This window comes from Botrytis sinoallii, assembly GCF_014898435.1.
Source record: "Botrytis sinoallii strain Bc 23 chromosome Unknown BSIN_003, whole genome shotgun sequence".
Classification (NCBI taxonomy): Eukaryota; Fungi; Ascomycota; class Leotiomycetes; order Helotiales; family Sclerotiniaceae; genus Botrytis; species Botrytis sinoallii.
The window spans coordinates 2,228,792-2,256,667 of record NW_024066030.1 but is presented as its reverse complement, the minus strand read 5'-3'; the positions used below and the strand labels follow the sequence as shown (position 1 = coordinate 2,256,667).

General features: G+C 42.3%; 9 protein-coding genes across 9 annotated transcripts; 5 read left to right on the top strand and 4 right to left on the bottom strand.

The window, feature by feature from the left end:
* Positions 1 to 546: 546 nt before the first annotated feature.
* On the bottom strand, positions 547 to 2,262 carry EAF02_002361 (uncharacterized protein; the record flags this gene model as incomplete). The annotated part of the gene is made up of 1 exon (XM_038898409.1): positions 547 to 2,262. The coding sequence occupies one exon, from the start codon at positions 2,260 to 2,262 to the stop codon at positions 547 to 549; it is 1,716 nt and encodes a 571-aa protein (XP_038762101.1).
* Positions 2,263 to 2,776: 514 nt separating this feature from the next.
* EAF02_002360 (uncharacterized protein) lies at positions 2,777 to 3,513 on the top strand (the record flags this gene model as incomplete). The annotated part of the gene is made up of 5 exons (XM_038898408.1): positions 2,777 to 2,779; positions 2,860 to 3,186; positions 3,236 to 3,361; positions 3,411 to 3,455; positions 3,505 to 3,513. The coding sequence occupies 5 exons, from the start codon at positions 2,777 to 2,779 to the stop codon at positions 3,511 to 3,513; spliced, it is 510 nt and encodes a 169-aa protein (XP_038762100.1).
* Positions 3,514 to 4,408: 895 nt separating this feature from the next.
* EAF02_002359 (uncharacterized protein) lies at positions 4,409 to 6,431 on the top strand (the record flags this gene model as incomplete). The annotated part of the gene is made up of 4 exons (XM_038898407.1): positions 4,409 to 4,561; positions 4,606 to 5,199; positions 5,231 to 5,324; positions 5,404 to 6,431. The coding sequence occupies 4 exons, from the start codon at positions 4,409 to 4,411 to the stop codon at positions 6,429 to 6,431; spliced, it is 1,869 nt and encodes a 622-aa protein (XP_038762099.1).
* A 1,806-nt stretch (positions 6,432 to 8,237) lies between these two features.
* Positions 8,238 to 9,408, top strand: EAF02_002358 (uncharacterized protein; the record flags this gene model as incomplete). The annotated part of the gene is made up of 3 exons (XM_038898406.1): positions 8,238 to 8,339; positions 8,413 to 9,306; positions 9,361 to 9,408. 3 exons carry the CDS (start codon positions 8,238 to 8,240, stop codon positions 9,406 to 9,408), a joined length of 1,044 nt encoding a protein of 347 aa, XP_038762098.1.
* Positions 9,409 to 9,935: 527 nt separating this feature from the next.
* EAF02_002357 (uncharacterized protein) lies at positions 9,936 to 13,754 on the top strand (the record flags this gene model as incomplete). The annotated part of the gene is given in 4 exon segments (XM_038898405.1): positions 9,936 to 10,051; positions 10,126 to 10,566; positions 10,620 to 13,385; positions 13,400 to 13,754. 3 exon segments carry the CDS (start codon positions 10,352 to 10,354, stop codon positions 13,752 to 13,754), a joined length of 3,336 nt encoding a protein of 1,111 aa, XP_038762097.1. The 5' UTR covers positions 9,936 to 10,051; positions 10,126 to 10,351.
* A 1,425-nt stretch (positions 13,755 to 15,179) lies between these two features.
* EAF02_002356 (uncharacterized protein) lies at positions 15,180 to 15,732 on the top strand (the record flags this gene model as incomplete). The annotated part of the gene is made up of 2 exons (XM_038898404.1): positions 15,180 to 15,205; positions 15,258 to 15,732. 2 exons carry the CDS (start codon positions 15,180 to 15,182, stop codon positions 15,730 to 15,732), a joined length of 501 nt encoding a protein of 166 aa, XP_038762096.1.
* A 1,460-nt stretch (positions 15,733 to 17,192) lies between these two features.
* EAF02_002355 (uncharacterized protein) lies at positions 17,193 to 19,240 on the bottom strand (the record flags this gene model as incomplete). Its single annotated transcript, XM_038898403.1, has 2 exons — positions 17,193 to 17,679; positions 17,733 to 19,240. The coding sequence occupies 2 exons, from the start codon at positions 19,238 to 19,240 to the stop codon at positions 17,193 to 17,195; spliced, it is 1,995 nt and encodes a 664-aa protein (XP_038762095.1).
* Positions 19,241 to 19,398: 158 nt separating this feature from the next.
* On the bottom strand, positions 19,399 to 20,134 carry EAF02_002354 (uncharacterized protein; the record flags this gene model as incomplete). The annotated part of the gene is made up of 4 exons (XM_038898402.1): positions 19,399 to 19,481; positions 19,546 to 19,557; positions 19,865 to 20,054; positions 20,105 to 20,134. 4 exons carry the CDS (start codon positions 20,132 to 20,134, stop codon positions 19,399 to 19,401), a joined length of 315 nt encoding a protein of 104 aa, XP_038762094.1.
* A 2,421-nt stretch (positions 20,135 to 22,555) lies between these two features.
* Positions 22,556 to 23,420, bottom strand: EAF02_002353 (uncharacterized protein; the record flags this gene model as incomplete). Its single annotated transcript, XM_038898401.1, has 2 exons — positions 22,556 to 23,110; positions 23,169 to 23,420. The coding sequence occupies 2 exons, from the start codon at positions 23,418 to 23,420 to the stop codon at positions 22,556 to 22,558; spliced, it is 807 nt and encodes a 268-aa protein (XP_038762093.1).
* Between the last annotated feature and the right edge of the window lie 4,456 nt (positions 23,421 to 27,876).

Here is a 27,876-nt window from a genome sequence, read left to right as displayed (position 1 = left end):
TGTCGTGCTTTAGTGGGGTGTAACCAACCAAAGTGGGGTCGAAAGAATCAAAGAATGAATGGGATCTCGCTTGTCGGAGAGCTTTCGGGGACTTTTTGACGTACTGGGATTAGACAGAATAGGGGGCTTGGGGGAAGCATGGAAACAAGTCTCCGAATGTATGAGGGTTGTGATGCAATAATGTCTACGGGTCGGAGAGTTAATTTCCCCTTTGTTGTATATTGAGAATTCTGTGGGGAGTAATTGAAGATGGGGCTCTTAGTGTTTTTGAGGTCGAATTCAATCAATTCCATGGATTACATACAATACAATACTCGCGCTGTGTGAATTATTCTCTACTTGAATTACTTTTGTTATATGAATTACCCTAATGGCATAAATCAATCTCATGAAACGAACCTTTCTCATTTTGGGAAATACTCTCGTTGGGCAATTACTCTCATCGTATGAAAGACTCTTGTTGTGTGATTACTCTCATTGTATCAACTATGTAATTATAATGTATGCCATTTTTCCTTTGAAGTCGATGGAGAACTCCCGAGTTTATTAGTTGATACCTTCAGCAGTAGGTAATGGGATAGCCTTGTAGAGCAAGATGAGCGCAGAGTGAGATTCTCCACCACCAGCGAGAGTAGCAATCTTCTCAGCATCGACCTCTGAAACCTTGTCATCGTTGAACCACCACCACTTTCCATCTTCCTCACCACGTACGCCAGTCTTGCGGTCAAGTGGTCCTTGCTTCTTCACATATGAAGTGTAATGACCGCTATCCGCACTAGATCCTTGATGGGTAACAATACCACGAAGTTCGTAAAGACCAGACTTGTTTGCTCCGTCATCCTTGGCAAGCTCTGGATTGATTAACGCATTCAACTCCTTCTTTGCCTCCAAGATTGAAGCTGCTTTTTCCGCATCAATCTCCGCGTCGGTCTTATAAACAACATCCTCCATTTCGGTATCACCGTCTTTAGACTTAGTCTCCTTCTTCTCATCTTTCTTTGAGGAAGATGATGCTTCATCGACAAGGCCAGCTTTCTTGTCAGCTTCTTCTTTATCGTGAATACGCTTTTGACGCTTGCGAGCACGTTCAATATCTTCCTCTTCCTTTCGTACTTCACGAACCTTGTCCCTAACCGGGATCAACATTTGCTTGAGCTCATCCGTACAGAATTCTACTACGTCCAATTCATGAGGAAATGTAACCTTGCGCATAATCTTTGCTTTCTTTTGAGCCTCGCGTTTCCAGAAGAATCGAACGAAATGGACAGTGAGGTATTTGGGAAGACGTGAGATTTTGGATTTTTTGGTGTAAATGGCATCGCGACCAAGGACTTCAGATCTCTTTTCAATCTTTTCCTCCAATCCTGCGACCAGTCCATCTCGAAGATGATTAGTTGCGCCAGTGATATGACAATCCAGCTTCAAGAAAACATCATTTCCTTTGATTTGTTGTTCACCTGCGTCCTTTGCACCTTGCTCATCACACTCCGTGATAGATTGGAATGCTCCCGCCATATATTTGTCAACAAAAGAGACCGACGTAGATGAAGATCCTTCAGTGTTTCCACCTTCACCAATCTTTAAGCTTGATCGTAGTACCTGGAGGATTTGCGTCCAAGCTTCTTCAGCATCTTGTTGTGCGTAGCCGTGGCCATTCTTGGCTTTTTCTTGAAATTGTGGGAAGGCTTGTCGTAGAGCGTTGAGATAAATGAGTGGCGGAAACGCCTCTTGTGTTTCTGACATCTGCGTGTACAAATCTCGCATTGCGGCTGTCAGATCGAGCGATTGGGGTCGACTGAGTTGGAATGCATTGAGCATGTTGTTGGAACCTGTTTCAGATGGTGTGAACTTCTGCAGACTATCTTGCAACTCTGGAATAGCTCTGAGAGTTTGTAACGTTGAGTTGAGATAACATGTATTTCCCAAGTTTTGTAATCCGGCTGGTGTTGCTCCAACTTGTTGTGCAGCTTCTGCTTCGGTCATATCTTCAACAAATTTTATCGGTTCCTTTGGCTTAGAAAGTGTTCCTCCCTCTGCAGGTGTTCCCATCATCAAAAATGTCTGTCCTGGCTTGGCGCCGATTTTCGAAAGATCAGTGTCATCTTTAAGTTGCCCGCCTTTAACCAAGATCTTTTGTCGTTCTGGCTCAACGCCAGTGAGAGAATAGAGCTGATATTTTAGTGTTTCGCCGTTGGACGTAGGATCGAGCTCGATATCATATTTCTTGCCTTGATGCTTGATAATGATCGGTATATTCGACATGATGATGAGGGGCTCACTTTTTGTGAATGTTGTTCAGAGAAAGGTAGGTAGGTGGTAGGTAGACTTGTAGATAAATACCTAGCAAACGGGACGGTTCTCTTAGCGCGCCTTACGTAGCTTTGTGGGATGCCTGACTCCACCATGTAACCCGATTACCAACGATTTAAAACACTTATTAATGTCTTGGTATAGTTTATGTCACTCAAGGATACTCACGATATTTGGAGATGAAAGGATTGAGAATATGATAAAATAGGAGGTTTCAATTCCATTCTGCAAATTTCAATTCAAAATAATGATTATCTGATTTGATATCGATTATTGAACCAAGTGAGATAGATTTGGTTGGAAGGTTTCCTTCGTCCATGCGGCTTTTTCCGTCCGGGGCTGCTTGACTCCTTGACGATTAGAGAGAAAGCCCCACCAAAGCATCGACAACACGTACGGCTGGTTGGTACTGTTAATGACATCTTCTTATTGAAAGGAGGCATTCGAAATAAGAAACATCAACGAGATGGTATGTAGCAATCCAGAATTCCTATCATTATAGCTTAAAGATTTTAAGAGTGGCAGAATTTTACTAAACTAATCCTGCAGTCTCAATCATTGCGACCTTACCTTCAATGCGTACGATCCTCCTTGACAGCAGCTCTATGTCTCTCGAACTTCGCATCCCAGACCTCCGAAAGGCACAATGTTCCCGAAATTGAAGCTAAGACTTCACCGGAAGTTCTGTTAAATTCATTGACAGTCGCACGTAATGAGAATGAACGGGTTCTCATTGAACCCAGTATCAACAGTGTCCGAATCAGTATCAACATCAAACAAGCGGACGAAATTGAGCACATTCTCGTACACAAATTCACAAGGTTCTTGACTCAAAGAGCAGAAGCATTCTTCATTCTTAGGAGGAAACCCGTTAAGGTGGGTGGCAGGTTCAGATGTGCAAGGGCTGGAGGCTGATTTTGAATAGGGCTACGATATCTCGTTTTTGATTACGAACTTCCACACAGAGGAGATGTTAAAGCATAAGCTGGTGGACTTCATCATAGAATTTATGGAGGAGGTTGATAAGGAAATCTCGGAAATGAAGCTATTTGTGAGCTTTACCTTTACCTAAAATCAGATCGGTCACTGACAGGCAATAGTTGAATGCTCGTGCAAGATTCGTTGCAGAATCGTTCTTAACACCAGTAAGTCATCCTGCTATGTTTCCTGCATTAACTAATGTGATACCTTCAGTTCGATTAAGCTCGGGGCTGGTTTTCGGAGTATACAATATTGATAGTAGCATATTTGAGATCAGCGGTGTGGGAAGTCGACATTTTGATCCGGCGTTTCGGAGAATAAAAGATCTTATAAACAGGCTATCAGCTGGTATTCAATACCTTGTATCATTTCTGGGTGAACGAACATATATCATCAATGCGAAGGACATGCAATCTTCATTTGAGGTCTTATTTCATCTCACGGCTCTGACACCTTTATTTTCATACACTCTTCTGAATCGATTGTTCAAGTCACGGTGGTGTATCTTCATTACGCCGTGTTATATAGTCTTTGTACTGTGCAGTGAAAGGGGTCTGAAACGAGCTTTGTGGGATCTCGAATGGAATTAAATTACTTGAACCTACCCGCAGTAACAGCCTTTGAATCGTATAAGCTCACTATAATACCAATAATCCAGGACCAGAATTGACGATCTTGAGCTTCATGATTAACACTTGAGTCGTGTACATTGATAGGAGCACTTGGCATTTACTGAACTTACCTACCTGTTGAACAATTGCCATGAATACAACATGTGACCGGTATAATATGAATCACGCTAGTGATGCATCTGCAAGGTTGTCATTCAAACACCGACTTTTCTAGAATCCCACCATCGCTATTATATGCGACGATGTTATCTTCAACTTCAACAGAGAGTGTATATTGTATATTTTAGTCCATACCATGATAGATGAATCCCTTAACCTCTTGGATTGAACTGGTGATGTTGAGGATTTTCTACCTAATAATTCCGACTGCATCTTATTACATCTCTAGCCAATAACTCGACAAATGAACTTGGACCTATGGTTCAAACTCACCACTGGCAATTAATGAATCAAATCTAATATCGAGTTTGCGGCGTTAAATACTCATGCATAAAACTACACCTCCTTCGGCTCCTAATGGGCCTTTGAAAGAGACAACTGTGTCAATAATGCCAATGAATGGTTACACATCACCTGCACTCCCTCCAATCGACACCTCAAATTCCCCGTTTTCTGCAGACCTAAATCACTATACGCCCGTCAGGGGCTCCAAATCTTCCTATAAACCATTGGATATTGATAGAGAAGATATTCGCCTTCTTATTCTTCATGCGCCGGCTCCAGTGGCCAGAACTATGAGTTTATTCATGTTTCTCTACTCACCAATGTGAAATATGAGGCATTGTCTTATGCATGGGGTGATTTGCCTGCAAACAAAACAATTAAGATCGATAAGACAGATTACTACGTGCGAGACAATTTATTTGCAGCACTAGAAGCTCTTCGTCTGCGGAGTCGGCGGCGTTATCTGTGGGTGGATGCTGTATGCATCAATCAAGAAGACTTTGATGAGCGCAATGCGCAAGTTGCACTTATGAGTCAAATATATGCGAAAGCCGATGAGGTTATTGTCTGGTTGGGGAAAGCTGGAAGAGATTACTGGGGCGCAATGACTTTGCTAGACAGTCTGGGCAATTCCGCAACGTCTGCGAAAGAGTTATCGAGATCCGTAACAGAACATGCAGCTGTTTCTCATGTAAAGTTTTGGACTGAATTGTCTATGTTGTGCCACAGGCCATATTGGCAAAGACTTTGGATTATACAAGAGGTAGTCCTCGCTTCAAAAATCAAAGCGCACTGCTCATCATTAATCTTTGATTGGGAGCGCCTAGATTGGGTGTTTTCGACGAATGAATACTATTCAAGAGACAGCCACAAGCTTATATGTTGGTACATCGTTAGCTGGAGGCGGCGATAAAGGATACTTTAGCTTACTCCAGACACTGGAAGCTATCCGAAATAGTGTACCATCTCGCTTATCCAAGAGGAGACAAGAGATCAAGGAACGAATCCCCTTGCTAGATCTTTTTCTGACTCACAGTGAAGCATTATGCAACCGATCAAAGAGATAGGTTTTTTGGCTTGTATAGCCTTGCAAAGGATTGCTGCACCAAGGCCACGCCTGCAGATTATAGACAAACGTTCTTCGAAACTATATCTATGGTTACTCTGCATCATTTCCGTCGCCATACCGATAAACTTGACGTTCTTCAGAAATATGAACATTTCCGACAAACTCTTGCGAGAACGATGCCCAATTCAATCCATATCGTGCAAGATTTCCTCGATCATAATCCAGATGCTTTGGAAGGTCAAGAGATAATGAAAGCAGTTGGAAACGTTCGAGGATCTATTGTGTATATTAGCCCACCGCTAAAAGATTTATGTTTAACAGACTATCTTCGAGGTTTAGACTTTTTAGACTTGAATGCAACTCCACTCATTGAGGATCAATTGCGTTACTTCTTTCATCAACGCGGCGGTAAAGGATACTTTCACAATGATCGGCTTCATAATATCGATGATATTTGCAATTATGGGAGTCGTGAGAAATGCTCATTTTCGGCTTTTTACTTGAAAGCTGCCCCTAGAGTCGAGGATATCGATTTGCTGGCTTCTGATGTATCAAGCCCGCGTCAAAAGTCGCTGCCACCAGGAAAGAGAGATCGCATAGTGAATCAACTAATGTCCTCGTTCAATCAAACCCTCCATGAAGCAAAATGGAAGGCAGAGCAATCTAGCAATACTACACAAGTCAGGTTGTTCTTGGAAGAGAATGGGATGATAGGATACGTATCAGACAATGCACAAGTTGGCGATCTCATTGTTCAGTTCCGCGCTACAAGCACCGCTGTAGTCATGAGAAAGGAAGGAGATCAAGGTAACATTGTCGGAAGAGTATGCGATCTACTCGATCGCCGTTCGAAGCATGGAAAGTCACGACCTTTTGTATGCCAAGATCAAGACATCGACGAGAATGGATTTGATGTGCCACCTCAATTAATATGTTTACGCATGAAGCTTTCAGCCTTGCGGATGTTTGCCAATGGAAATATAATGTATAATTGAACAGCTACTCTCGATATTTGGGACAGGCATTCTTGATTCGTGAAGTCGGGGTTTAAATCGAGTGAGAGCGAACAAATTTATCTCTCCAGATTTTACACCAAATTTGGGAATCTCAAAGAAGTCCCTCCATGTGGCTCGAAGGGTCGAGAAACGCTTCAAATAACTTGCAGAATAGACGGGCAGGCACTTTCAGTATCTTCTTTTCTGGAATGTAAGGATGATCCCCCATTCATCTTGTCAAATAACGAAATATACGGAACAGAATTTCGAAGATTAACAAAAGCAAATCCGTCTGTGGGATTTTACTCAGCATCTTGAAACCACACTAGAAACCCTCGATTTCAAATTTTATGGGAACCTTCGAAGCATTACCCGTGATCAATAGTGCCTTTGGCCCCAAGTAGATACCCATCTAGTCGCGAGTGTCGCCGCGTCTTATTGTGTATTACTCATCAAGGAGACGGGGTATCTAGGTAATGTCATATAAGGCATTCAAATGGAAAATCGTACAGTGTATTTTCAAGTAGTTAGTCTACAGCTTCCCACAATCTTTTTTCATATTCAATATCAAGATAGAAACACGAGCAAAGAGGAAGAAGCCTTCAGGACAATACGGATAACGGACAGAAACTCTTTGATGACGAGGGTGATTTATGTGTTTGACTTTCCTCGACTTTAGCAAACAGCCTTGAGCTGACTTGTTCTGCCAGAAAATGCTGGTCGTTAGATTTCATCGTCTTCAAGTTTTAGCGGATTAGATGATTTTGAGTCTTCCGATGCGGCTGTCTACTTGCACAACGCGCACAACAACCTTAGTGAGACAGAAGATCACTTACATGCAGGTACTATCGTTATCACTGATCGAAAGACAAAATGTATTCCGCAAGCAATTTTCCAAACTTCAGCGAGCTACCACGTGAAGTACACGATACGGCTAGGGAATATACATTATCGAGCCCGCGGCCAGGCCAGGCAACTCACGAAAATATATCCATCCACCAGTCTTTTCTCTGGAAAGGACTAATAGAAAGGCTGAGTAGGATAGGAGCTTAGATTTTGTCTTGGGCTGTAGTAAAATATAAACTGTACATTGACGACGTAGGCTCGTGCATGATCTTTGTGGTCAAGAGCTGTTGAGATATGATTTGGCTGGATAGATGAATCGCAATTATGCTGGCAATGTATCATACAGTACAACACGGTACCAGGTAATAATATGGGTCTTGATGATATGTTCATGAACATTAATACTATGCATGTCTTCTTGAGATTTGTAATGAGGTTTGAAACTACACTTTAGTCGTTGTGGTATGCTTATTGCCTAATGAGCTTTCTAGAAAGGGGCAGATACTGCAGCCAAGGGCCCAAGGCTGAGCTCCACTATGAAGTCAATACGAACCTCGGCTTCAATCGCTACCAAGGAGGAATCCAGTCGAATGGTAGTTGATGGTCAATGTCAAGATTAATAATTCTGGAAATAGATAATGAATCCACTTCTTGTTATTGCGATGAGAAATTGAAGTTTAAAAAAAGTTTCAGGGGTTAACCTTATGTCGGCAAATCTGAGTGAGACATGTGAGTGGCCGTTAGAACATTTCGGCCCGCTTTTGCATGAACCTCGGTCAAAAACGATTTCCTTATCAAAGAACATTTGGTTGTATGAAGTTGTTCTCGAAAAAGAATTATATTACACTCTAATATATATTTGGACCTGAGTTTCTACAATAAGGAACTACGCCTCATTCTCCAGAATAGACCTCTCTCTCTCACACATTCTTTCCAATTTCAAGCACTCACGATAACAAGATGACTGATCGGCCAACGCTTGTTCCACCTCCTCCTATCAATTCCTCGAAATCTGCCATCGAGAATGTGTTAGAGCTTCGGGAGCTGAGTCAAATTGCGCCAGTAAGAACCCGATTTCCTAAAATTCCGTGCAGACTGCTCAATGGACCTTTGAATCTAACCTCTCTCTACCCAGGATATCTTCACGAATACTCACCCCTTATGGCATCCCCCCGGCGCACGAGGCATATACGGAGGGGCAATTATCGCACAATGTCTTGCAGCCGCACAATGCACGGTCCCGCATAACTTCACGGTACACAGCATGCACTGCTATTTTGTTTTAGCTGGAAACTCCGATTTGCCAGTCATGTACTACGTCGAACATGTCCGTGAAGGCCGCTCGTACGCTACTCGCACAGTACAAGCACGCCAAAAGGGCAAATGTATATTCACAACCACTATGTCATTTGTGAGGGAGAATAGTGGAGGGAAGCAAAAAGTAGAACATGCAGTTCCAATCCCCAAGAACATCAAACCACCGAATGAGGATGAAGAGTTGTTCCAGATGGAAATGAGGACTGATAGTCCATTTGTTAGTCAGAGGTTCGAAATTTTGAATGGGGAGACTGGGCTACCGCATGAAAAGAGAGCCAGGCAGTGGATCAAAGCAAGAGGAAGGATCAGTGATGAAGGTGGACATCAGGCACATTTGAATGCATTGGCTTATATGAGTGATAGCTACTTCATTGGAACTGTTGCGAAAATACATAAGCTATGGACATATGGCAGTGAAGAAAAGAAAAAGAAGGGAGAGACCGCAGAAGAAAACGGCCACGATAAGTATATGAGGAAATTGAAAGAGGCAGAAGGCTTCGGGGATGACTTGAATAATGAAAAGAGGAGGCCAGAGATTGGTATGATGGTTAGTCTAGACCATACTATATATTTTCATGAGCCTAGGAGGTTTAGAGCAGACGAGTGGATGTTTTCGGAGATGTCAAGTCCATGGTCTGGAGATGGGAGAGGAGTGGTCACCCAGCACATTTTTACTCAGGATGGAACATTGGTTGCTACTTGTTTTCAAGAGGTAGGGTTTTTCTTCGCAGAATCATATTGAGTATATTGCTAACAGGTATTGTAGGGTGTTGTGAGACTTAACCAAGACGGAACAGAGAAAGCCAAAATCTAAGGGAATCTTTGATGTAATGATATAATTCTGAGAAGCCGGTTACCGAGTACAATAGATAGAATAAGGGGGAAGAGAATGAGGGACGAGCATTGAGCATTGAACATATGCAGAATTGTGTTTTAATAGACTTTTAGATTTTATTTTCGATACCATTTCGTACGTTTTGGTTCTTGGGGCAGCTCGAGGGCAAAGCGATAGACTTCCCAAAGAGACGGAGCATTGGATATTCTGGATCTTGTTTCTGATATACTACTCCTTGTATTTTCATACGAAAACACATGGATATAATGAAGTCTTGTCAAACTGCACAAATACGCACGGCTAACAGAGAATCTCTGCAGACTTCAGACTTCAGGTCTTCTGCATTGACAGTGCATTGACATGTGATTGTGGATCATCTAGCTGAGCTGTTCTTTGACAGCAAGTTTCATGCAATCTATGGCACTTTTTGTTAGTAAGTTTAGGAAACGAACACGACAGGTACTTTATTCTCACCAATGTACCTTCAGAGAACCCTTTTCTTCAACAGTCTCTCATTGCTCATTCATTTGATATCGTAGCCTTGCTTATTTGGCTCTTCAGCCTCGTTTACGTCATCCCGGAGCGTTTGGATTCCGTTCACCGAAATCTTGTTTGTACAAAAGTATGTATGGTATAGCCTTTTATAGCCTTAGCCTTATTTGATGCCTAGCGATATTAATTCAACTCCCAACTCAGACAACCTGGAAGTCTCGGTCAGCAGGTTCCAAACAATTTCAACATTAACTTATTTCAGCTGACGACGTGTTCGTGATAACAGTTGGTCACACACATTTGAGACTTGTTTTCGGAATAAACCTCAGTTGGACAAAATACTCGATTCGCCATTTAGCAAAACGTTGCGATTGTGCGAAAATAAACAAACCCCCGAGATTCTAATTTGAATTCTTGCGCCGCGTATTCAATGCATGCCATACGGCAGAAATGCCGTCCCAAGCATCAGGTTCTTATACTGAAATGCTATCCCAAGACAATAAAGGGGGCAGTCGATGTCAAGCCAAATTCAAGTGAATTGAGTTATCTCTTGTTTTACGCCACGACACGAAGGAGCAAGGTGCAAAAGGTCGGGGAATTTCTGGAGAAGAAGACCGCAAGTGATGTTTGGAGAGCTAGAATAGGGTTTGTTTATCCGTCCAAAGTTCAGCTATGATATATGCTGATTGGGAAAATAGAAATGTGCAGGTTACCCTCCAAATCCTGGCAGCCTTGATCGAAAAAGCACCCCGAGACCTACCTCTGTATGCGCCTTACGTTCTTAAGATTTTCAATATCATACTTCGTGCGCAAGATGTCACCATGGTGGAATCCTCAATCCCCACTTTCCAGGTCTTCTGCGAGAATCATGACATGGCAAGTCTTTCCGCCGATCAGGAATATCTCCACCAATACGAGGAAATCGTGCGAATTTACGCGTCATTCGCCTCTACAAGAACACAGACAAGCAGTAACCCTCAGAGCGCACCGGTCGCTATTAGATGGAGGGGTCTTGGCTTACAAGCTGTCAAGAGCGTGGCATCTTCCGAAGCTTTGTCTACAGTGGCGGGAAGACAACTAGATGTCATTGTGCCGATACTGTTAGAGAATATTTGGACGGATAATGAGGACTTCATTGATATATTACAACAACGAGCTGAGACAGAAGATCACATTGGAACGGAAAAGTCATTGTTAAAGAGAAGGGCAAGCAATGCGACGGCCAGAACAGCTGATACAGAAGGAGAGAATGCTACCCCTTTACCTGGAACAACCGCAGACGTAGATAAATTGGCAGAGGAAAACATTGGTGTTTTAGCTACACAATGTTTGAAACAAATCTTTGTCGTCAACAATCGAGCTCAGATACATGGAGCTACGACAGCTGTATTAAAGTTTATTGCAGACCGAGTTTCCCAGAAAGAATCTGTCATTGAGAATGGTCCAAACGACAATTGCAAAGGATGGGCACCACGCATTTTTGAAATGATAGCCAGATGGACTCCAGTTCAAGATCGATATGTCATTCTGGTGACAGCCATGGATAGTTTGGTGCGGGCTGACCAAGTTGAGGCCACTCTTATGCAACAGCTTGTTCTTGCGACCATGGTAGACTCTTTACTCAGATCCGATATCAACCTGATAGGATTAAGCGTAATGGATGTTTTACTTGGGCTTATACAGCACATATTGATAGTTCTCCAACTTGGAAATGTCGGTGGACCTCATCTTCAGCCAGATAATGGAGCCGATGAAAAAGTCGATGCTGGTGCTTTGCATGCGTCAATTGCATCTGAACCCGCTCTTGTACCAACAGGCACTAGGAAGGATCTCTTAGCCCGATTACAGAATTGTCTAGGAGATTTGGCCACGCACGTTTACTATGCAGATCAAATATCTGACATGGTATCAGCGATCTTATTACGTTTGAAACCTTCGACACTATCACCAGTTCCCAGCACTGCTGCAGCAATTGAAGATCCAAAATCTGCTACAGAGGCTCTGTTGTCTGGTACTAATATGACCGAAGATCCTAATACTGATGGATTTTTTTCGTTTGATACAGCCAAGATCACAGCTCTGGAATCAATAAAGTTGATTCTGCTTGTGGCAAGTCACAAGACTATGACTGCTGGAAACCTGGGACGAAATAGAGTTCCAATCAAGACTTGGGAAGGTACACAATGGTTATTACGTGACACGGATGGGCGTGTGAGAAGAGCGTACGCTGATGCATTATTGACGTGGCTTGATCGGGAAGTCACCAAGACTGACCAGCAAATCTTTGACGATAAGTCGAAGGGATTGGCGAAGAGCGCACGGGATGAATCATCCACCAATCTCACGAAGAGAGCAGTTTCGAACGCATCAAAAGCAGAGAAACCCTCTAGACCGTCATCCCGGACAACATTTTCCGAACTGCTACATCTTGCCATCTATGAGAATGCCTTGCAATTTGTAGAATACGAGAACGATATACTTCTACTACATCTTCTTCTCACAAGTCTTGTCAAGCATTTGGGAGTAAATGCGATCAGAAGCGGGTTACCCATGATGTTTCGATTACAAGAAGATATAAAATCGTTTGAACTACCAGTTCAAAAAGTCCGAATCGGAAGTCTATGTCATGGATATTTCTGGGCATTGTGCGAGAAGTTCGAAATTGAAATGTCACCCGTTGGCAAGACAATCCAAGACGAAATCCGTCAACGTCAAAAGGCTATGTTTTGGGCTGATAGCATTCGATTTCCTCCTGTTAAACTCCATGATATTGGCCCACAAGGGAAAGTAGCATCTCAACAAGAACAAACTCCCAGTTATGCTGGAGCTGACTCTCTGTCAACCTTTGATGACAGGTTCCAATTGGTCAAACTTGTCTCATTATCATATGCAGCATCTCTAAGTTCCCCTCCAAGCAGCCCCCCAACATCTCCTGGCCGAAGCTTTACCCATCCAATACTTAGTGCGGATGTGCCTTCGTCAACACGAGATACCATCATACCGGAAAGAATCAAGGAAGAAATGATGTCAGAATGGAATAAGGAGTCTGTGATTGCTGTTGCGCAGGAAACTAGCAAAACTGCCTCAATCAGTGGATCACGTGCAGGTACAATGACCACTGGCCATCGTAATTTCCTTACTATTAATGGACTCGGTAATGGTAGTAACAGTGGAACAGCATCTCCTACTGGTGCTCAAAATGTAAAAAGTGGGGCAAATTCGACATACGGAACCGCTAGCGGGATTGGTGCCATGCACAAACTGAGAAAAGGTAGTGGACATTCACATGCGCCTGCTAGTGAATCAAGCCGTGGGTCAGTAACGAGGGTTGATCAATTAAAACGAGTACTCTCGGGTCAGACAGCACCTTTACCAGCTACAAGGGCCGGCGCGCCACAGAGTGATGCAAGTAGTGAGAGCATGGTTAGTTATGACTTCTCAGCTTCAGAGATATCTATCAACACGTACAACCCAGCAGAATAGTTTCGGGTGTAGAACGATCTGCATCTATGCGTTCGACCGGACGATCGAGATCGAAATCACGAGATAGAGCAGATGCCGCACATGATGGCACAACAGTCCCCCCTGTTCCACCACTTCCATCTTCGCTTGTGGGTGAAAATATATCCATTCATGACCAAGCGCAAAATCATTCGCCCGAAGCATTTCGAACCGGTCGAAGCACAAAAAGAAGCACAAAGAGTAGAGCTGGTGGATACTCAGGTATGCCATGGGGTGAAGACAATGGAAAGGTGGTAGATCTCCAAGATCTACTGAGTGGTATTGAGATTGGTGGGGATGGAAAGGGAAATGTTGGTATGCCACCTTATTGAGGTGTCAACTTTCAGGGTTTCTGGAGATACAGCCCGTTTGTTATATTGAGACAAGATGATAGAGTTGCATATAATTCATGGTACAGATCTGTATTACTATACCTCATTTTGTAAGCATGGAGTTTTGGTTGACAACACTTGTGGAATATTTACTGCTGGGTTGAGTCATAGCGATTGATTTTGGGGGAAAAGAGGCACATACATACGTCTTGCAGCAAATAATAATAAAGAAAATGAAGATGAGCTTTCGTTGTCGTGTCATAGGTAGTCACAGGTTAATGTCATATGCTATGTGCAGGTCTTCAATGGTTCAGGCTGCTGTTTGATAGTGATAATCTCTTGATTGTTGTATTGCTGAGCAGGGACGCATTCAATCTTTCATATCTTTCAAACCTTTTTCTTATCTAATAGTACAAACTAGTGGGCACAGTAATTATTTTAGTTGCATATCTACCTTCTCGTTTAATTTTCTTAGTTCTAAAATGTAGCTTTATATCACATGCAGGTAGCAACTCTATTGGTCAATTGTTTGATATCAGGATATCAGAATACATTCTTCTATTGTTTAATTTGTAATGATTCATTGTATGAAATTTCAAGGAATTACACAGTCCCTTGGAAATCAGTGAATGAAAGCTGAGTTCCAGGTCGACGCCTCTACCTTTCCGTGTTACTTGGAAAATTTTTGATCTTTCGAAGCTTATTCCTGGCCTACCTGCTGCTCACTGGTGCAATTCTTGCACACTGGATGGTCATGAGACTTGATGCACGCCTTTTGAGCCTCTCGGCAACAGTTTCTGTTGCAAAAACTCACAAATGTTGCATATTTAAGTCCTTCAACCGATAGATCGGGTCAATTCCTTCCATTCCTATCGTTGATGTATTGAATCTTTGCGGGTCTGGTACATTTCCACTGCGATGACGCAAGTCCTTCGTTTTGTCACATGGGAAATTGACCATGTCATTGGTATTAGATACGAAAGGACTTTGCTAGATTTAACTTGCATTTCATTTTAGTGAGTGCGCTTTATTCATTAGTGGTCAAAGACTGATTATTGGGCAAGCTGGAAATCAAAGACGTGTTGGAATATATTGTCATGCCCCCCCTAAAATAAGCGAGCCAGCGAGTTAGCGCTCATAACATCGTACAGGACTTACCACTCACGATTCCAAGGTAAAATTCCTTGATTTTGGTTTTTCCTGGAGCCTATCAAATGGATAAGCAAAGTTGCAGTATGTCCCCAAAGGAAGAACTGGAAAGTTGTATAGTGTAGCAGCAGAGAAAAAATATATAAACGAAGCTAATCGCAGCGATTCATCGTTATCCAACAAACGATTACTTCTTTTGAATTCGACTCGAGAGTCTCAAGATAATCAATCTGTCTCAAACAGCTGAAGATCCCTTCTTGCAAGACTTTTACCAAAATGACGAGTAATAATCCTACATATCAGTGAGTATAAATCTTCTCACAAAAGCTGCTCATAACTCACGAACTGATCTAGAGCTCAAAATCCCAGCGGACCTGGACAAACCCCTCAATACACTCAATATCAGCAACCACAAAGTTACCAACAACACTCTCAAGGATATCAACAATCCACCTACCAAGAGCAACCGTACCAGCAAGATCCATATACGCAATCCTATTCTGCACAGCCTCAAACCCAACAACTCGCCTATCAAAATCCCTCTTATCAAAGTGATCAATATCAGCAAACCACCTATCAGAACACTTCAACTACGTGGGCTCCACAAGACAACCAGCAGCAAGAGTTCCAAACACAATATCAAACCGTGCAGCCTGCACAGCTTACACAACACTCGCTCCAAGGTCTACCTGCCCCTGGAAGAGATAATGTGAACGTGTATTTGCGAGAAGATCAGAATTTCGAGAGAGTGCCGCAAGGATTGGAGACGAGACGTGAAGCCAGACTCCAAGAATGGGAAAGAGGATGGAATGCTGCGGGACGTAGATGAGTGAGGCTAGTGCTGGGTATTTTTCAGTTTTTTGAGTTTGTCTCTATGTGCACGGAAATGGTGGATGTAATCTGGGATAAGGGAATCATGGTGATGATTGATGAGTTGAATAATGAGGGGATTATTTTGACATCAAATGTCGCGCGGGAAAGAAATGTGTTGAAAGATTATTGTGTTTATGTGCAGGTTCTGGGAAGTGTGGACAATATAGTTTAATTCATTTGTGTTCAAATTATCACTGCCCCCAAAGATCTGCATCTATTGTGGCTATACAAGCCCCCAATTCTTGATAATTGATATCAAACATACCGTATGAGTCCACGGTGGCGTGTTTTCATTCGGGGGCTTTGATTATGGGTCATTTTATGATAAGAGACGACAATTAATCGATCATGGCACCGTGTATCTCACATGGAGACTGGGGTGGTACTTTCCGGAAGGATTTTTTTCGGTGGTGTTCTCTTGGGAGGTCCTCCAGCAGGACAAAAAGACTACAGAAAGGAATGTGCAGGACTTGAAGACACAGGACTTTCTAAGCTTGGGTCAAGCTTTTGATTCATGCTGGTATCGTCGAGTCTTTTCATGGCATTTGGAGGTATGAGATCTAGATCTAATAATACATATGCGGTCTCAACCCAGGACTCTTGACGGACTCTATTTTTAGCAATGTTCACTTCACGACTTTACACATAGTCTCATAGTGGGCAACTCGGAGATATCGAACAGTATCCTATGATTCAGTTAGTTCTGTTATCTTCCTGTCGGAACTCTAGAAATTGTGTTCAAAGAATACACTCGGACAACTGTGTGGGTCAAATTCTACATTATCACGTCTTAGAAGATAGCTTCGGGAACTCGATATCATTGTTAATTTAATCATATCGTCTATCCATCGCTTTCTTTGTGGGAGTTAACAACATATGATAGTTAATACGATGGCTACTTTGAACTGAATTCTGAAGCGCCTAATCGTTGCCTTCGTTTACTAAGATTCATCTTAGGTCTTGCAATACCTGTATTAATATTACGTGAACGTCAATGACGGAGAGATGTGAGCTTGAACTGTGAATCAAACGTCGTTATTCATTTAATTGTAATGCTAGATGAGCTAGCTGATATGATTAAGTTATTAAAAAAGTATTTTATCGATCCATTGGACCCGCCCAATAAACAATAAACCAGCTTGATGATAAAGTAGAAGGGACAGAGAACTTCAATGCTCATCGGCCCGAAAAGACAAGGTAAAAGAGCAGCTCGGCCCTTCCTCAGATCCGGATGAAAAAGAAATCCTCATTAAACCACGCGGGCCCTTCTTTGAAGGTTGCCACTCATTGAAGAAACCAGCTCTTTCGCTCCTCCACACCGACAAGTACCTTAATGACTATTCCAAAAAGTAAATCCCCCAAGTATATCCCTGTCAAAGGAAATTGAAAAACAAAACGGGCTATTGAGAGATGTCCTCAGAATTCAGTATTTTTCAAAAGCTCAGGAACTGACTGTGATCGATTCTGTTTAGGTCTGTTTGTCAATCCGCCGATTTTTCTTGGTGCTTTTGTAATTTTGCTACCAGCTCTTGGCCTCTTGGTATTTTCCGCCATTGAGTTTCTTCGATTTCGCTTTTGTCGAAGAATTACAGCACCATGCATATTCTCTAAGTGGGCATCGCGGTTTCCTGCTCTTGTAAATGTCGCTTTACAGTCCTTCATCTTGCAAACGATCCGATCCTTAAGAGTTATCTTATGTTCTTTCTCATGTCTTCTTAAATTGCCTGATTTCCATTGGTCTTCTCCGCTCGGCTCATAATTGCAGCCTGGGTAAGAACACTTCATGACCTTGTTGTCGGATTTCGGGGATGGACTGTCGTAAGTGGATGTCCTTGTTTGTTCTTCTTCTATTGGCAATTGGGTCTCGGGTATGGTCGCAAAATTAAAATTCTTATTAAATCCTCTACAAAGACTAGTAAGCATAAATTCTTCTTTGAGGAGGGTTATGGTACCTACCGGATGTTTTCCGCAGACCACGGAGATGCATACTTTTCTTCGTAAGTTTCAAAGAGATTTGGAGCGTATTGATTTTCAGTCTCCATGGCCGCACTGAAAGTAGCAGCGTCGGTCGTCTCACAATTTTCCGCTCCGGGTATGATACTTTTCAAGCAGCCAAATCCGCGTTGAATTGTGGATTGTACGTATTGAGCAGTATCGTCGGTAGAGAAGTGGTTTGGAAATCTTTGATCAATATCTGTGACATTTTGTGCCATATATGCGGATAAAGAATTGTTAATAACTCCCATCTCCCCAGAATCGAAAATGTTTTCTTTGAAATCAGAAAGATATGAAGCTTGCATGTGCTGATCTTTGCATAAATCATCGAGCTCAGACTGAATAGTCGCAGGGCCAAATGCATTGAAATCAATTGGTTGTTTTGATTGCAGACTGGAACTTTGGTCAAAGTACCTTTCGTGACTAAAATCTGGTGGGCTTACTAGCTGCCCAGCTTTAATGAAAAATGCATTCTCAAACCCTAACCGTTCGTCTCCTGAAAAGAGACTTCTCGGGCTGGTTGCAGAAGTATAGTCGGATTGGGGGGCTCTTGGGCCATAGCCCGAATCGCTTGTAAATGTTTCACCGCTAATATTCGTACTGGCAGTATCTGGTGACGAAATTCGAGGCGAATCTTCAAGTAGCCGCCCTTGATGTTGAATGGCGTCAACGTTAATTTCGAACTTTCTCACGTCCGTCTGAATCGCAGGGCACATTGATCCACGAAATCTGGGAGATTGGAGAGGCATGGAGATCGAAGAATCTGGCGAAAGATACGCTGCATCCATCTGGACTCGTATCTCAGCGGTTATATCGACCATTCCAGCCTCTGCAGGGCTACCAAAGCCAAGAGTATCGGACAGGCAATGGCCAGCACTAGGAGTTGACTCTTGAGTTCCGATGTACCATGGGGTCCTATAGCCAGCTTGATCACCATGAACGGATGGAAACTCTGTGATGAATGTTGAGCCTGCTTCAGGTGTGTCAAGAGATTGGAAACGACCGTTGGATGCGGAACTTGGAGACACGATGGCTCGTAAAGTGGACGATATTCGCTTTTGGTTGTTAAGAAAGCTATGACCTGCGAATGGAGTTGACTGATCATGAGTCAGACTGTCTTCTGGAAGTTCTGGCAACAGGCTGCTATCCGGAAGTTCATGAAAATTACTCTCCCCGGAGAGTTCTGTCAAAAAAGTATCCTTTGCGCTCTCTTGAAACTTCGTCGGACTGGGAGATATGTGTTCGCCGTCGTGAGAGAGTGGGTTTTGCGGTGATAGTGCTGCTTCCTTTCTGCTGCCATTTATAATGGAATCTCGATAAGGTAGTGCTGGATTGGTCCGAAGGTACCGCATCATATTCACTCTGTGAGAACACTCACGAGAATGTGGTGACCCAGTGCATTCCGCTTCGTTTCGACTATCTGTGTAAATGTGGAGGGAATTTGGTATTCCATAACGTCTTCCAAGCATGGTGAATGTTTTCCTTTCAATAGCTTTCTCTTTTGGTTTGGAACTTCGGCAGCACACCCGCCTGAAATCAGATTTCTCAAGCTTTTCTATCTTGGTCCAATGAAGGCAAAGGCGATGGTGGAAGATGCGAAAGTGCATGAGCCTTTGAGTCTTGATCTTCAAAGCTTTGCTTGGTAGTAAAGACTTAATTGCTCATGAGTGTTGAGCGAGTGATTCGGAATGTTTTTAATGGAGGAAGGGACTAAAGCAGAGTTAATTTGAAAGTTCAAGGCTGCGTCATTCAAATTTGTAAGATAAGATTATACCTAAGTTTTGATCTATGAGTTTGGTGTTGATCGAAGACTTGGTGCGATATTGGCGTCGATGTTCGAATATCGGGAGATGTTGGAGACAGTACTCTCGGTTGGTATTAGATAAGGGGGCATCAACGTTCCCAGTCAAGGAATTGAGATAGCTGATGTGGTATTTTGAGATAGAGTGAAACCTTCTGATGATCTGGGATGGGAAAAGAAATCAATGTAATCCCATATTGTGAGACTGAGTGTGCTTTTCTTTGGCGATTGTGTGGTACTATACGCTCTAACCACTCGCAAGACATAGCTTTATATATCAATAGCTGCATACCTTCTAAGTCAAGAAAAACTGCTAGCTTTAGCATAAGGAATAAACTGTAATATGTCGTCGTGGTTTGTTGTTCATGACCAGCTGCATAGTCCTTTGAACCGAACCTTGATTGGACAGCATGGCGGCAGATGCACTCGTTGAAGGATATTCGATTGGCAGGGTGAATCCAATAGATTGAGAAAGAAAAGTCCTTAGATAATTATCAGTCCTCATTCTCAATGCCACAATTGGTACTATTACCTTAACAAATGTCTGCCTCGTTTGCCTCATGGTGAGTGAGTGGATGTGAGAAGCTGGAAGCATGATCAACCAGAGTTTGGAGCCAAGTGGCAGTGTAAATTCTTTCGCGCATCGTACTCGGCGATGGACAAAGGAGTACGAGTCCTTCTACCAGAAGAGTTTAGGTTTGTGTAATGATGCAGAAGAGCCGATGGGAAGAGCGTCTAATAGATCGTAGACTCCAACCTCATTACATGCAAGGATCTTCTGTACAAAGGAATGTGAAGGTCTTCGTAGTTCGTATCGTGATCTGAAATACAAATGGAAAAGGTTCCAAAACAAAAGATTGACCATGCGCGGAAGTCTTGGGTGTGAAAAACAGCACAAAATTATCAAGTTATAAGAGTCGGTTTTTTTTTTCAAGATCCGGAGCAGAGTCTAAATGATATACTTGATATTCATAACCAGCCCCCATCCCTCTTTGACTAATTGATCCTTCGGCCCCCCATAAATGCCATATTCGTTAGAGATATGCCACAACTCAAAGCTTCTCAAGTAATCCGGCGCTGATTATGGGGGCCGTGAAAAAAAAATTACAGGCCTTGAGATTCGGATGATGTGGGAACTTTGGGGTCGATGTCCCGTATCAATGTATCGATTTATCATTCTGACATACATGAAGCTGGGTGACATTCGGTTCGAATCAATAGATTCCGTATTTGGAGAGCTGCATCGAACAGGACTGAAGGCTTTTCGCAGGACTAAATGTATACGATTCTTGGCTAGTCTAAGAAATAAGACTTCTATCTGTTAATATTCATCAAGATCAGCTGTTAAAACGTAAATTTCTGCGGCTGCTGCGACAATTGAAATACCACGAGCAAGTTAATGCGACGTCCCCCTCCTTCAATCCAACCCCGCATCTTACCGTCCACAGCGTTTCATCTGATTTTTAGAAAGCGCTTAAGCAAAATCTATGATCCTTCAACTCCATTCCCCAAAACTCAAGTCAAGTGCAATTGTTTTCATGATAAGAACGAAAACAAGTTGATTCGAACTATCTCTTACTGTCGTTATAATGCTTCATTTATCATTAGCGCGGGACTACCGAGTTATTGGCTCATCAAATCGAACTATTTGGAGCCGTACCAATTGGTGGAAAGGCAGAACTACCGTGCGAATAGGAACAGGAAATTGCGATCACTGCACTTACTACAACCAATGATCAAATTTCCAAGAACAACACACCAAAGACTATCCCGTACCTCCCAAGGTTGAGAGGCTCAACGTTTGCGGGAAACATTCGGATGGTCGGGATGTGCCAGATACCTGGTACAGGGCGGCCATTGAACGAGCCATAGATTACGAATACCGTAAGAACTAATTACATGTGATCACTTTTCTACTGATATGGAGTATCCAGATGGCAGGATTGAATGTACATGGGAAAGACTTTTCAAACTTTTGATTAGATTGACCCATAACTCTTCAGATATCATTTATCGGGATTTCTGCATGTTAGGGATGCGGTTCTTTGTATCTTTTGGTTTACAAAGCTTGAAATTTATTATAATTATAATTTGATCATCAGAGAACTCAAGCTTTTGGATTTGAAATATTCCCAAACGTTGTGATTTATTGTCGTAAGTTTAGCTTTGGTTTGTTGCTAAATTGATTTGAGCCAGTAGGAATTGATATGCAAAAGTTGAAGTAGAAAGCGATCGTAAACCTATTCGATGTGACAATCGTACGTTCGTTCAATTTTGTTTCACACCTCCTTGATTAAAACAAGAGTACAGAAAAATTGTCTTTCTTCATGAGTTTCCGGTCATAGACCTTACAATCAAACCATCTCAGCCCCGGGATAACTTTAGGTGGCGCATCTTTACAATATTGATTCGGGCATCAATATAAATTGGGAGGGACAGGAAAATAGAATCCGAGATACTTTAGGTCTGCCTCGAAGGATTCCCATGGTTCGCCATAAACATATGCGAACCATAACAAAACCTCGTCATCAGGTGGCCCGAGTCTGTTGTAGGGATGGTTAAAATCGTGGCTCTGTTTGCAAAATACTAGAACTCTCAAGAATCATGTAATAAAAGATAGTTAAGATGATGAACGATAATTAAATGCGGCTATAAAAACAGTAAGGACTGGAAATGTTCGACGAAAAATAACAAGAAAGCAACGCAGTCTAGAGAAACAAATATTAAGCATCCGCTGATATCTTCCAAGTACACACTTTCTGATCGAAATTCCCATCTATAGCGTTGCAATTTCACTCCAAGATTGGTTTTGGTCTTCCCCATCAATACTAAAAACAAAAGTCAGAGATTGTCTTCGATATTTTACCCCTCAACGACGATTCTCACATTGAAGGACTGGGATTATTCAATGATTGATTGCTGACTCTGTGAAGTCGGCCTATTAAATGTATTAATTAGCGCGCACTCATCGCAGAACAAAATATTAAAGGATCTCGTTACCGCGAGGGGCAGGGCCAAGGACGGGTACTGCTAGGTATGACTCCAAGTTGTCTGCCATACATCCACGATTTGCGATATGATGACCGTGCGGCTGGTTGAGCGAATCCGTTGGTTCAACTCTTGAAGGCCTACTGGTATCGGAGTGGGAAGGTGGTTGTTCATGCTTGGCTGAGTCGCCATTGGGAAGTGCAGGCCAATCATCGTCCCAGCAATCATCGCGTACATATCGCTTCGGCTCAAGATTTAGTCGTTGCATCAACCTCAAATAGGATCCTTCATCCAAACGTGAATCGTATGCTCGTGCTCCAGGACCCGTGGTCATAGTTCTAAGGCTCCCGGGCGAGGCGAAGAAAACATGAGGGATTCGAAAATTACCTGGACCGCGGCGGAGGTATTCAACACCTCGAAACCAGTAGCGTGAGCGGAAATTTTGTGGAAAGTTCAGTCGCCCAGTACTCTCGGCGATCTCGTAATGTCCGTAGGGGGAAAAAATCGACGGTCCAGAGGTAGTAGCGCTCTGTGGGGTACCATGAGTCATCTAATCAGTATTCTGTTAGCCTTTACTAACCATCGACCAGTACTGTAAATGTCCTTACTTGAACAAATGATAGCTTAGGTATGTCTGGCATAATCCGATCGAGTCCATCATGTTTTCCAATGATCACTACAGGGTGATTGTGCCCCTCTTGCTTCAAAACACAACGTCCATTGTTTCTGTTTCGACAAGGATGGCCATTGACATCAGACCACATACATTTCAAATCCCCCGTATAGCTTGTACTTGGAAGGAACAGTATACAGCCAACTTCGATGTCCTGTGCCCGCACATGTTGGCGAGTTGTAGTCATACTAACGAAAGAGCAGAAGAAAAAAGATCAAGACGTTGACGCAGACAATATTAAAGAGAATTTTTATGGGGGAAAAAAAATTGAAATAGAAATAAAACACAATATTAAAATAATGAAGATCTTCCAGAGATGCTTGCTGAAAAAGAAAGTGAATATGAGAGTTCGAAGGGAAAGACTCATGTTCTTATAAATAAATGTGAACTTCCTGTGGAAATAAGAAGATGGAAATAGAACCAAATTTCTCCACCCAACTCAAAAACTACAAATTCTAAGACGGTGGACTAAATTCCATCAAAGAAGAGTCTCACAAATTCTTCGGCACCGAATGATCTTACAGAGACTTCCGTGAGACATTACGAGGCCTTTATCAACAGGTGTTGGTGGAAAGACAGCAACAAAGAAAAGTCGTTCAAAATCTTAATGGGCTCTATAGCTGAGGCATAATTTAGCCCTTATAGTTGTGAGTATCAATATTTAGTATTGATGTTCCAGACATCGGGCGACATTGTGGTTGAGGTCAGTCCATCAATTTCTGTTTGACCTCAAAACCTACTGTCAATGTCTATCATTCGATATCGCGTAAACACTAGTTTACTTCTCAGATTGAGTTCAAAAGAAACTATTTCAGTTGAAGCAGATAGAATTATAGGATCAACTCAGTTTGAGCAGCGGAGAAGGGTTTGATTTTTTCCTGCTGCGAGGTGTGAAGCCTGAGCTTTAATGACTTGTCCACAAAAGGGAAAGGCGCGCGGTAACGGCGGCCGCAAAGCGTTCCCACAAAGCCACTTCCGCTTATGCATAATAAAATGCTGTGTGCATTGGTTCGCATGCATAACGACCTCATATAAACACAGTTATACTTGTGTACTACTGGGTCGCATGCCCACAAATGTTCCTAATCCGATATAAAAGGCCTCGTGAGTTATCTTGCACATAGAGATCTAATGCAGGAATGAGTTAAGTGATAATGCTTGCGATCAAATTGAATCTTCATTTTGAATCATACTATTAGAAGCTCTGGGGTCAATCTTACCCCTTTTCTTTATTTCGCCTACGCAATATCTTAACTTCTCGGTTTACATCTACATACCGGCACACGAAATCATGTAGAATGCAGTTGTGAATTCTGGGATCACCATCCATCAAGTGATATCATTTTTGGCTAATGAATTCCTTTTTTTTCTTCTCTCTTTTATACATTTTACTCGACGCAAGATCGAGAGATGCAAATGAGAGTGCCATCTTTCTAGTGAATATACACGCCAACCATAAATGGGTGTCACAACAAACAGAGATTCAATAGAAATCCATAGAACGATACAAAGATTTCTGAATTAGTGGCCAGCGTGCTTCTGTCTACAGATAGATGGGAAATTATTATTAATTCCTCAATTTATCTCAGAAGAGGCCGAGAAATCATCTGTAGACAAAATACACATTTGCCTGTAAAGTCTCCTATTTTCTTTATTGAGAATTATTTTTCAGACTCGATTACCGGAACTGATCTTGCAGTCTATCTGGATGTCTGATATTTTCATCGAATATCTAGAGGAAATCAATCAATGAGCATGCATGTATGAACTAAGCAGGTTGGCTCTTTGATTTGCTTGGCTTGAAGTAGTAATTCGGCCGAGATTCGAGGGTAGGGAGGTGAACGAGTATAGAATCTCTAAAATATAGGAGTTTTTTGTGTGTTCTTATGAATAGGAATATACCGTAATTGAATGAGGATAACGTTGGAAGTCTTTGCAGTTGAAGCTCTACTAATGCTGAAATTTGACATTCTTCGCGATAAAATTCCTTCCTGTATAACTTCTTGTATTTTATTGGTTGATTAACTATAACCTCATGACGTGATATTGATTGCAGCCCACATAACAAGAACTTATGAAAACTGTCATTGCCGGGCATTTCTCATCCGATAAATAATGTCTAAGATGTCATCTCGATTCAAAGGCTCTCAAGAACTAGAAATTCTTCCCATAGCATCTTGCCTTTAAGCGGTCTTCATCAAAGCCCCACGCGATTCATCCCACCTTGCGAACGAACATGAATGTAGGAGCATGGTCTCAGGACTCATCTTCTCACACCACCAGCTGTTCTTTCTCAATTCTAGATATTCACTATTATCTGCGGGATGAATTATTATACTGTCCCTTTGAAGCCGAACTTCAATCAATTTCTGCTATTTGTTTTGTTGCTCAGCTCATAGATAACCACCTACCTCATATGATACTCCATGATTGCTCACTAATAAGCCCAAGTTCCTGCCAGCAATCATGAAATCTGAAATCCAATCAGTAAAACAATCGAATTTGAGTAGCAACGGTCCAATAATAACGAAGTCAACCCTACTAAGTAATTTATCAAGAAACAAGGAGGGAGGGTCTCAACAGCTCAAGAAGTTTCGAAAAAGCTGCTGACAATTTATCTATTGACGAATCCAAGAATCTTCAACCTATCATTCAGTTTTAGTAAAGTCATCTCACCGCCAAGTCCAGCCGACTCATACAATTCCGAATGCAAGTGAATTACTTCACTTCATTCCCTTTGAAATCATTAACTCATACATCGCGGAGAGAAGAGATATCCAGAACATACTTCATATCTTTCAATTCTTTCTATTCATAGCGCCTTCCATTCGAATATCGTCTGCGCGAATGCAATAAAGATATCAATTGCAGAAAATTTCATCTGCGAGAAATTTCGCGATTCGCGATTTCGCTCGATGAAGTGAAGGAACCTGTTCTTATCACTCATCTCTGAAGTTAAGAAGCCCTTATGCATTGATTTAGAAAGACTTTCTTACTCATGAGTACTTATTTCCAAGTTTGTTTGTTGGTAGTTCAAACTGATATTTCGCAGTCTCGGTATTGTAGATTGGCATGTTGTCAAATTGTAGGCCAAGTTCTTGAACATCACTTTGGGATTTTCATGCTTCTCAGCACTTCTTATAGAAAGCCCAAGAGGAAGAAATGATGGCTGGAACATGGGTCGTAACCAGGCCATGATCCGTTCCCTTGGGTACAGCCACCGAATGGAAAGACACCCGACAGGCTTGAATTTGTCCCCCGTATCACGTGTCTCGCTTACCTTACTTCGTTGACAGTTGGGGAAGATAACTTTTTTCTGAACGTCAGCACTTAGGTTATACCAAAGAGCAATTATCAACCATATTATGATTGAAATTATAAAATCATACCAACCAACCTCAAATATAGTATGTGTAGCCATGTCCTGCCATATTTGAATCCTACGTTCTCCACTTTTTCTGATTGCCGCTTGGATAATTGGTCCTTACGTTTCCGAACAGTACTTTGAAATGATCAAGCACAAGAAATATCATTAGTAGATTTTCAATCCTGAGGATGCAGACTCGAAATTACATTGCAGTGTTCTCTTCTTCCTTGTCTCCCGAATTCCGGAAATTCTGAAACATAGGAAAGCCTTACAAGTAGATGAAACGGGGTCTTTTTTGTAATGACCGGGGGTCAGCGGCTAGAACCCACCTGTCTGACCGATCCACCACGCTATCTTCCCTCAACTCTAATCTTAATTTCTTGCAATAGCACATTTGTATTTTCATATGTTAGCATTTTCTTTGGCGCATTCACTCATAGCAACGTGTTAGGGTGTATCTCGCTGCACGAAAACACGCTCGTTTCGTGCAAACTAGTCTGCCAACACAACCATCTGGTCTTACGGAGCATTTGTTATAACTGCAGCCGATTTATTGATAAAGTGAGTTGTGCGATTTTGAATTGAACGGGCAACGTCGAGGCTTGTTCGGAGAAGTGGGGCAAAACTGCGGAGCAGAATAACGCTGTAATGTCAAATCACAAATCCATTGCGTTCGCTTCAAGCAAAGCGGTAGACCATTCATACATACCAACGGGGCTTTGAGCTTGGCTGTCGCACGGGTAAGCGTGGGGAAATACCTGGAAGTACTTGTATCATAGTGTAGGTAATGTCCATGTGGAGCCGTATTCTTCATTTCGTAAAACGGGTGTGGCGTGCTAAATTGCGTTGCAAATTTTTAAGCAAGGCTTCTGGGGTCGAAAGGCAGATTCTGTAGTCGGTTAGTGGTTTTCGTACATAGTGGTTGACCTATGGGAATGATATGGAGAAGTTGCCATAGAGGTAGAGCCTTGGAGGAAGATCTGGATCATGATTTAGGCCCAGCAATGGTTGGAAGTGATGACAATTATCGACCTGCTTTGTATAAGTACACGTTGTGAGAAATTTGGAGTAAGAGATGTCATTAGCAATCAGTCAAATCTAGTGGTCGAGACAAATGTTGACATACCAAAACCAAGACACACACACAAACTGCCATTGCAAAACAAATCAGATAACCTGGTTAGGCTTTGCGTTACATCTTGTGCCTTCCAAATCTCATCGATCCTTTCTCCGATAAGGCTTTCATTAGCAGACAGACAGCAATAAATCGACTGGG